The sequence below is a fragment of the Semicossyphus pulcher genome, unplaced genomic scaffold (genome assembly GCF_022749685.1).
Source record: "Semicossyphus pulcher isolate SPU_LCO1_2020_fin unplaced genomic scaffold, fSemPul1.0.p SCAF_9, whole genome shotgun sequence".
NCBI classification, from domain to species: Eukaryota; Metazoa; Chordata; class Actinopteri; order Labriformes; family Labridae; genus Semicossyphus; species Semicossyphus pulcher.
The window spans coordinates 21,530,662-21,540,072 of NW_027211770.1; the positions used below are offsets into that span (position 1 = coordinate 21,530,662).

At 41.1% G+C, this 9,411-nt stretch overlaps 2 protein-coding genes across 3 annotated transcripts; both read left to right on the top strand.

Moving 5' to 3' along the window:
- The first annotated feature begins 74 nt into the window (after nt 1-74).
- ino80e (INO80 complex subunit E) lies at nt 75-3,261 on the top strand. 2 transcript variants are annotated; one of them, XM_069656690.1, is made up of 8 exons: nt 75-138; nt 428-510; nt 642-712; nt 800-852; nt 988-1,069; nt 1,565-1,682; nt 1,999-2,097; nt 2,602-3,261. In XM_069656690.1, exons 1-8 carry the CDS (start codon nt 111-113, stop codon nt 2,806-2,808), a joined length of 741 nt encoding a protein of 246 aa, XP_069512791.1. In that variant the 5' UTR covers nt 75-110; the 3' UTR covers nt 2,809-3,261. The 2 variants fall into 2 exon arrangements, with proteins under 2 accessions (XP_069512791.1, XP_069512789.1); XM_069656688.1 differs by lacking the exon at nt 1,999-2,097 and having other exon boundaries at nt 85-138.
- An 863-nt stretch (nt 3,262-4,124) lies between these two features.
- LOC138584191 (uncharacterized) lies at nt 4,125-7,941 on the top strand. Its single transcript, XM_069656367.1, has 3 exons — nt 4,125-4,988; nt 5,970-6,962; nt 7,426-7,941. The coding sequence occupies exons 1-3, from the start codon at nt 4,671-4,673 to the stop codon at nt 7,939-7,941; spliced, it is 1,827 nt and encodes a 608-aa protein (XP_069512468.1). The 5' UTR covers nt 4,125-4,670.
- Nucleotides 7,942-9,411: the final 1,470 nt, after the last annotated feature.

Genomic DNA, 9,411 nt, shown 5'->3' on the forward strand with positions numbered 1-9,411 from the left:
AGTAATGCACCCGATACCTTGTTTGACAATCTCCGACAAAACTCCAGAAGAAGAAAAACGTCCCGCCCATCACGACGCACGAAAATGACGTCACGAAAGTAAACAAGAGCATGTCGCACAGACAGATTCAAGCAAGAGGTATCAATGGGTTTTAAGGATAAAAAATAGCCTAGTAATTGAAGAAAATAATACTAGCATATTTAAATTTAGTCTTGCTTTATATGTTCTGTGGCTTGTGTGGCCAGCAGATCTGTATCTATAACGAGTTAGCTTTATAAGCTAACTATCCAAATAGCTTAGCTAGCCTAGCATACACTACCTTATGCAGTTTTCCCACACACCGTAGTATCTTTCCTTCCCCATCCAGAATATAAATTAATTTGGATACTGTATTTTAATTTTCTATTGATTGCGTGCTGTATTTCAGAAATGAACGGTCAAGCGGACGTCGAAGTTGACTACAAGCGGAAATATAAAAATCTCAAGCGAAAATTAAAATTTCTCGTTTATGTGAGTACCACCGTTTTGAGTGTGAATGTTCATCTTTGGGCAACAATCTAGGGGTATTTCACAAATATACAAAATAGCATAATGTAGTCTACTTTGTTGCACTGACGTCGTATTTCGTTTCACTTTTCTAGGAACAGGAATGCTTTCAAGAGGAGCTGAGGAGGGCACAGAGAAAACTTCTCAAAGTTTCCAGGGACAAAAGGTGATATTAAAATGTGATTTTATAAAAATGTTTGGATGTTAAAACAAAATTGTATGCATGCTGTAAATAACTTGTGTTTTATTTTAGCTTCCTCCTGGACAGACTTCTACAGTATGAGAGGGTAGATGAAGACTCCTCAGGTACCTATTACAACTCAATCCAAAACCCTCGTAAAGAGTGATCTGTTTATTAATGTGGAGTGCTTTGATTTCTATCATAAGATTTACCACCAATGACTGTACAATTGGTTCAGATTGTTTTGTCGTCTGATCTAGATTCAGATGCAACAGTTTCTTCAGAAAATAGTGAAGGAGAAGGCCCCAGGGAGAGGGAAAGAGAACGAGATGGAGCAAAGAAGTAAGTTGGCATTTTATTGTAAAATCAAAAATTGGAACCTATAGCTCACTTTTATGAATTACTGTGTGTTAAAGATATAATAGAGAGAATAAATTCAATACAAGTAATGTATAGATAATTACTATTATTATTATACAATAGTCTTCCTGTTTGATGCCAGTTGAATTTCGCAGGGTTTCTTTTCCTCTTTTTTGCTGACCATGAATGTCCAGGCATCAGTGGTTTCTTAAGCTTGTTTTTTATGACAATTCTTAAACCTGAGACTGGCATGTCAAATCTATCCACTCACACGCATTCTTGATTTGTAGGTGAGACCAATACTCAATAAGTGTGGACAGACAGCCAAGACATAGAGAAAGTAATGCCTTTTAGAATAAGTCTGGCTTTGTTTGACTTACTAAATCAAATGGGCCAATGTTGACAAAACATTTTGTCTGAATGCTTGTGCACTTATACCCAATACACTGAATTCCTCTAAACTATCACTGATTTCAGGCGAAGAAGTAGTCCTGGGGCGTGCCTTCCTTCATCATCCTCCCCTCATCTCTCCCTGCTGTCCCGTTCCGGTGTAAATCCCCTGCAGTCATCAGGCTCTGGACCCTACCTCAACACTGTAAGCTTTCATCCCTTTCTTCTATCATAGAGCGGCCAGGAACAGTAACATTGCTGCCACTGTCATATCCTCATCCGCAAACATCATCCATGTTTTGATTCAGCATTATTTCTATAATTTGATTGTTTTGTCATTTTATTCATCTGTTTTATCTTCTTCGTTTTTATTCTTATAATGGCTTCACTGTCCTTGCATTGCTCATCCTTCTGTGTATGTTTTTTTTGTGTCTGTCTGTCTTGAAACTTGTCCACGCCCGTGCACATGTGTGTTTGTGTGGTTCATTTGGCAATTTGGGGTCTGCGTGTGTGTCGGGCAGATGCCCTTCCCACCAGAGTATTTGGCTCCTCCAGCTGAACGAATGAAGAAAGAGAGAAAAACAAAGACGCCTAAAAACAAGAAAGAGACTGCTGGAAAGGTGAGAGAGGAAAAGGAAAAATAAGATGCACAGAATTAATAATAGTAGTAGTAAAAACCCAACAATTTTTTTCACATCCTGTATATGATTTTTAGTAGATGTCAGAGGAGACCATTATATTTAGGTCATCATATCTATGTATAAGTACCAGGGAAAAATATGTGGCTACTTTTATTTTCTCCTTGGAGAGTCCAAAAACTCTATGCACAGTATTACTGACAGAAGGTTTTTGCTTTATATTTAGTTTCTGATCTTTACTTAATATAACTTACATATTAATATTTCAGGACACTGATGCTGTTCCCATTTTTAGTTTGGTAATATGCTGCCCTCTGATTAGTGTGTATGTATATGTATGTACAGTATATGTTCATATACATGCCGCATACCTTGTCCTGATTTACTCTGTACATTTGTCAGGCATGCATTCATCCAGACCCCTCATTCAATAATTATTTCTCCATCAGTTTTCATTTTTAACATTTTAATTTGAATTCGTCCCAGGTTGTCGCCCCAATGTCAGCCAACTACCCATCAGCCACCACAGCCCCTCCGGCATCCAGCGGCCCTTTCAGCTGGGTTCCCAGACAGATGCTGAGTGGAGACGCGGCCGAGGAGGAGGGAGAGAGCGATGGAGACAGCGACAGAGGAGATGAAGACAGAGGGGAGGGAGACGAGGCTGAACTGGTCATTGACATTCCTAATGAGTGAGCCTGGCTGTGTGTTTGGATGTATTTATTAGAGGGGGGGTGGAGAGATTGTACATCTGTATGTGTGAGAGCGAAAGATAGACTTTGGCTGCATGTTCAGTAATGCTTTTCACATTTTCAAAAGAGCAGCCAAGCTCCCCCTTGTGGACTTTTGCGTCATTGCAGGATGTCAAAAATATCCCCAGAAAAATGTTTTTCCAAAATAATGTTACAACAACAGTTTGTACAGTTTTTTTGTAGTCCATTAAAGCTTTTTCAGTGTGATATACACGTGTCAGATGTTAACTCTGCTTTGCTTGTGACAGGCTGCTTTAACTCTTAACATTTGTACTTATACTCATAAAAAGAAGCAGTTAATTTTCATGGAAATGCATTTCCTTTTGCACCGTGTGTGTCCAAGAACAGCATGTAAATGTGATCATATAAGATGACTAAACGTTACTGTTTTATGTTACACTGTGTGTCAGCTTTCATTCACAAATTCTGCTGTAAACCTGCTACGGAGGCCGTTTCACCTGAAACACTCGGTAAGGGCTGCTGTAGTTGTCTTAATATATTCTTTCTTGCACCATTTCAGATGGTTTAGTTGTGTTGAACACTTTCACATTGTTTTATAGTATCACTTGATGCCCCACCCCAAACATCACACCCTAATGCTCTCATTCCAGAGCTGCAGTCAGTCACTGAGGTATGCTACAGTCTGTGTGAATACCTCTTGAATGCAGGACATGTTTACTGAATACATCCACGACACTGAAGATATGAAGTAGGACAGCTTATGTAAACTTAGTTCATGTTTATTATTGCACATATTTTTCCTTGCTTGCCTGACCTCTCTGCACAGGAATCCTGATACGACTCTTGACAGAAGCCCAGGGGTGCGTTTGGCTCATGTTGGGCATAACTCTTAAGCAATGTGAAGGCAGCCTGGCTGGATTCCACCTCCTGTAGCAGTCAAAAAGAGAGCTGGATATTTTTCTACTCACTCTTACACATAAACAGGAATAGGTTTGTGAGATTACATGATAATTTCTGTTATTGCCACGTAACGATTTTAAGTGCCCTCCGTGCCAGCATCATGTCTCAACAGGCATACTTCTAATATTGAGCAAAGCAAACTGCGATCTGAAAGCCATGTGAGGGAGAGTGTTTAGTCTGGGATGTTAGATTTCAAGAGTTGCTTCACTCTGGGTGAGACGATGACCCGTGACTTTGACACTGTCAGGATTAAGCTTGTTAAATTTAGCTGGAGTTTTAAGACAGAAGTCCTGCTTGATATGGAAGTATTTCACCTTAAGAGTTTCAGAGTCAGCACTTTCAGGAATGTTCTTCACAGAGAATAATAGCCAACAGGAGTGTGTCAATCAAAGGACTTACCTTGTACAGCGACCATAGTTTGGGAATGCAGACTTACAGGTAATTGACTGCATTTAATGGGTGTGGGCTTGGCTTGTGTACCTAACAGCAATAGGAGTTATAGGTGTAACCATAGAGAGTATAAGAGGGAGGGGTAGAGTGGAGGTACTGCCACAGGGAGAGTCAGAGGGTGGAACTGACAGAGGGGGTGAGGTTGTCAGGCAAAGGGAAATGAAGGAGTAAGCAAGATTGTGCCTGCAGCAGAGATTCACTCTGTCAGAGTAGAGCTGGCAATAAAAGAAGACAGACATGGTTGGAGAGCAGCTGGACGAGAGAACAAGGAGCGAGTGAGGGAAACAAGAAGCTATCAGCAGCCAGCCCTGGCCACCTTATCGTTTCCATCTATACACGGAAACCCCTGGATAATTTATAAGCCTCTCCCCCTCGCTCTGTGTGAGTGTGTGCGTGGGAGAGAGAGAGGGGGGATTTGCTGAGCTCACCACCACCATGCTGTGTCCTGCTGCTGTCAGTGCAGCAGCTGCTGCGGCTGTGTTGCTGCTGGCAGCGCTAGGCCCAGTCCTGTCTCTTCCAGCTGAGGACAACTCAGAGGAGGACTTCAGCCTCTGCAGCCACAGTTTCTACAGACAGACGCCTCCTCGGGGAGCCACTGCAGGGCCGCTGCTGCGCCCACTCTGCCACAGACTGCCCGGGGGACAGGCGTTTGCCACTCTGTCCAAACCGACCTGTGACACAGCTGTCTACTCAGCCTTCCGTCTCAGCCATGGAGGGGCAGAGGGAGGAGAGGAGGGGGAGGAAGAGCCTGTGGTAAGGATGCAGCTTAATGCTTTTTAAAGTAGTATTTTCTGTTTTTGAATGATGGAATTTAAAGTACAGTACTAAATCACATTTTGGTGTTTCAGCATGCACGCTGTAAATCAGAGTGCTGTGCTTTTTACTCCACTGTTTTTATCTAACTAATTAAATCTATATCATTGTTCAAGGCCCGAAGAAGTAAACATACCTGATTAAAAAAAATAATAAGAGAAAATATTATTAAAAATTCCAACAATTAATGAAAACTTTCCTAACTTTCTCTCCTTTACCCGATCAATCATCGTACAACCTGAGATTTATCTTTCCACTTAGTATTTCCTACTTAATTTAATTTCCTACTATAACTGTATATAAGTAGTTAAAACTAGCTCCACAGCTGCAGCTGCTCCTTAGGAGTCTTTGTATATAATAATACCTGAGTCACAGGAGCACATTTTTCTGTACTTTTGGTACCATAAGTACATTTTGTGGATAATTCTGTGCTACTTTTTGTCTAAATACGATATTTAAAGCAGGACCTATTTTTATCGGAGGATGTATTTTTTGGTTTGTTGCACTTGTCCTTTTGCTTAAGTTTAAAAAAGATCTAAATGCCTGATTTACAATTGCTCTAAACATCATAATCCAACAGTTATGTTCATTTAGAAATGGAATAAACAGGAAATAGAAAGAGAAATAATCGTTTTTATGTGGCAAATAAACCAACCAGACAAAAAATGTCTTTTGTCAAACCTTTCAAACTCCTGACATTATTCTTAGACACTCTTTGCACACAATGGCAGTAAAACTGCAACTATACATTCACACGTTCTGTTTTGCAAATTTATAAAGACTCTTGATTTGATCACAGATCTTCTGAACTTTTGAAAATGATAAAATAAATAAAGAGTATTGATTCATATTTTGAAAAACTTGCTGAAGTATCTGTACGTGGTATTCAGGTGGGTTAAAACACTTATTTTTTTCTGCAAGTCACAGGAAGAAGCAGACAACATTAAAGGTGCAGTACCAGCCCTGCTCAGAGGAGACAGGGATCTGTCTGCTCCTGTCTCACCCACAGACGCCCCGCTTCATCACTGGGACTCAACAGTCACAACACTGGTCAAGTCAAGCCTCACCCCCCAGTGCAGCACTTTAGGGGGAGATCTCTACATCCTGACAGGGGTGGGAGCTCTCAGGCTCACTGAGGATGGAGACGAGGAGTGTCAGACGCAACCGCTATGGTCTGCAGTGTGCTGCGCTGTCCCAGAGGGGAAGAGTGGCTTCAGTGTGGGCTTAATCAGAGAGACAGAGGAAGGGGAGAGGCAAGTGAGCGTGAAGGAGCTAGAGGAGATCCTCGGAGTGGCAGAGCTGTTCTCAGAGGGCTGTGGAGGAGCAGATGGGGAGACAGTTGGAATCACAGCAGGCCTTAACAGTGAAGGGCTTCCAGGAAATATAGTGAATGCAGATCTCACTGCTGGAAACACAGAAGCTGAAGATGTCGATTCAAACTCCGCTGGTCAAATCGCTGAAGAGGAGGAGGGTGGTTCAGATACAACCAGCCAAGACTCAAATGAGGACGATGAGGAAAGCAGCGAGGCAGAGGCCGCTGAAGAACAGGTGGCTGGTGTTGATGCTCAGGCAGTTGAGGCAGACGTTGCTGAAGCCACACAGGAAACTTCAGCAGATTCAGGAACTTCAGCAGATTCAGCGACTTCATCACGTTCAGCGTCTTCATCACGTTCAGCGTCTTCAGCAGGTTCAGCACCTTCAGAGAGTAGTGATGAAGAGCAAAGTGATGCGACACACTCAAGAAGTGTCAGATCGGGGTCTCCTGACTCTGCAGCTGTCGACGAAACTGTGGATGAACAAGAGACAGACACAAACTCCAGCAGCACGCTGGTCTACCTCCTTTCCACCGCCATGTCCATCATGAAAGCTCCACTGCGGCCTGTGTTCTCAACCATCACAGGGTTACCTGGACAGGTGAAGTGACTCAAACATTTAGACATGGTTTTATTTTTATCAAGGAGTATTGCAGCAGTATAACACTTTTATAAGGTTTACAAGGGAAAAAAAGGATGACTTCATCAAAAGAATCAGTACAACGGGTTTGACAGGCTGAGTTGTTCTCCTCATGATGAGTTATGTGAATAAGAGGAGTTCCCCTTTAATTTGACTATTTACAGGCAAAATACTTGTTATTTACAAGTACTTAAGAAGATAACAAATACTGAAAATCTTGATTGGTAGTTCCTTTGTATTCTTTGATAGTTTGTAAAGAGTCTTTTTCTACAACTCCTCATTCCAGCTCCTCCCAGAGACTGGAATGAGGTGTGGCAAGTAGGAAGTGTTCACTCATTTCTTTCCCCCAGGTCACTTTTGTCATGTCACATTCATACCTTCATATCTCACTCAAAAAGTGATATTTTGTCTTATCTTCCCTCAGGTAACCTACGTTCTTCAGGAAGATCTTGGAGTTCTGTCTGCCCTTCCTGGAGACACTTTCTCCCTGTTCCACCTCTTGACCTCTGACATCCTGTCCTGGATGGGCTCAGCCGGAGACATGCTGCTAGGTGTAGGGGAAAATTGCTTCTGTAATGCCTACTACTGCACCTCCTCCATGCTGGGGGCCCTGTATGGCAGCTGCCACACAGGGGTCACTGGCATGGGGACCCTGGCTGGAGATACTGTGGGGGTATTTGGTGGCGCTGTGGATAACGCGTGGTGGGTGACCAAGTTCTTTGGAGGGCGGCTGTGGAAGCAGAGCGAGGGGTATGTAGGCACAGTCGTGTCAGAGATGGGGGGTCAGGCGAAAGCTGTCGGTGGAGGGTTCGGGAGGCTGGTGTGGAGAAGTGGGAATGGGGTGGGTAATGTGTTTAGGCTGGGCGGGGGATTTATTATGGGGATGGTGGATATGGTCATTGGTGCAGTGAGAGGGGCGTTTGGAGAGGAGTCTGACTGAAGAGTGGAGGAAAGTTCAGACTTAGCTTGATGCCATTAGTAACAAACTTTATAAAGTTTTTCTGCAGGTCTGGTTTGTAAATTTCATGAGTACATAAAAGAGTGTGAAAAAGGGCAAACTTTTTAAATCTGATGACATGTGATATGCCTTAGTTGTTATAGAAGGAGTTAGAGAATTACAGATTTCTTACACTGTAGGTCTTACACTTCACTGTGGCTGGCTGTCCAAATAATCTCCTGTATTTGAGAGATGGGATAGGTAACCCAACTGTGATTCTAAAAACACTGTGCACAAGGCTTTTGGATGTAATTATTCAATATAATTCTTGTATGATAAATGTTAATAAATGTTTGCGTTCATGTTCATTTGAATAAAAGAGAATGCTGGCTTATTGTACTGTTTTTGTCTTTGTCTGTGTTTGTGTATGAAGTAATTTTCCCATCAAAACAGGAAAGAACAACATTGTTCTGTTATTTTTAGTTATTTCTCACAAGAGCAAACAACAATATAATGACATCAAAGCCTTCCAAACAAATAATATAATCATACCTATTAACAATTTATTTAATGTTTATTTGTATAGGGACAAGTATGAAGCAAGTAAACCGATGCCACACACGACAGCATTTATAGCCTTGGCTAATTTGCAATGCCCGTCCCTAGATGGGCCTTTAAAATACATGAAATCAACAACAAATACACAAGAGACAGTACAAAACAGACTCAACAGCATTAAGACAGATATAACAATACATGCACTCCTACAATAAAACTTATTGTAAAACAGGGAGCACAAAATCATACATGATTACAAGACTGAGCCCTCTTCAAAAACTGTTTCAGCTTGAGTTTAAAATGCTCCAAGTCCGGGTCCAGTTTGAGCTCTGCAGGTAAGGCATTCCACATATTGATCCCCTGAACAGAAAAAGCACTTCGTCCAATTAAGAGGTGCTTTAAGTTTAAGTTTATTTATCCTCCACTAAATTTCTGAGGGACATTTTCTGGCTATATTGCCTTGCCTTGTCTTTTACTTATTTTTATTCTAGTTCTGTGTTAATTGTTCTGCACCAAAATCACCAAAACAAATTGTATGTGTAAACCTGTTTGGTAATAAACCCAGATTCAGATTCTATAGTAATAAATTGTTACTTTGTAGAATTAAGAATTTATAAATTACATACTGTGAAAGATGAGACTAGCAGCAATATTAAACGAGCTTAAAATCAGATAAATTTTACCACTACAACATTGCTATTTACATGTTAAAGCAGTAATAATATTAATCAAACAATGTTGCAAATTAAGATACATTATATTTATAACAATGAATAATAATGTAACACTCTTAAAGATTACAATCAGCATAGTGAGAATTTTCTCTTCTTATTCCTGTTAAATTAAGCATTTTTTTCTTTGATAGTATTATTCGTTATTAAAAAAACTAAACATTGTATCCACTTCCGTTTTGCA

What these genes read in the sequence shown, in the direction of transcription:
- ino80e (XM_069656690.1), top strand. Translation starts at nt 111, where the DNA reads ATGTCGCACAGACAGATTCAAGCAAGAG. An exon ending in AAAGTTTCCAGGGACAAAAG is followed by an intron (nt 713 to 799) that starts GTGATATTAAAA and finishes GTTTTATTTTAG; the next exon opens with CTTCCTCCTGGACAGACTTC. An exon ending in GAACGAGATGGAGCAAAGAA is followed by an intron (nt 1,070 to 1,564) that starts GTAAGTTGGCAT and finishes CACTGATTTCAG; the next exon opens with GCGAAGAAGTAGTCCTGGGG.
- LOC138584191 (XM_069656367.1), top strand. Translation starts at nt 4,671, where the DNA reads ATGCTGTGTCCTGCTGCTGTCAGTGCAGCAGCTGCTGCGGCTGTGTTG. An exon ending in AGGGGGAGGAAGAGCCTGTG is followed by an intron (nt 4,989 to 5,969) that starts GTAAGGATGCAG and finishes TTTTTCTGCAAG; the next exon opens with TCACAGGAAGAAGCAGACAA. An exon ending in TCACAGGGTTACCTGGACAG is followed by an intron (nt 6,963 to 7,425) that starts GTGAAGTGACTC and finishes ATCTTCCCTCAG; the next exon opens with GTAACCTACGTTCTTCAGGA.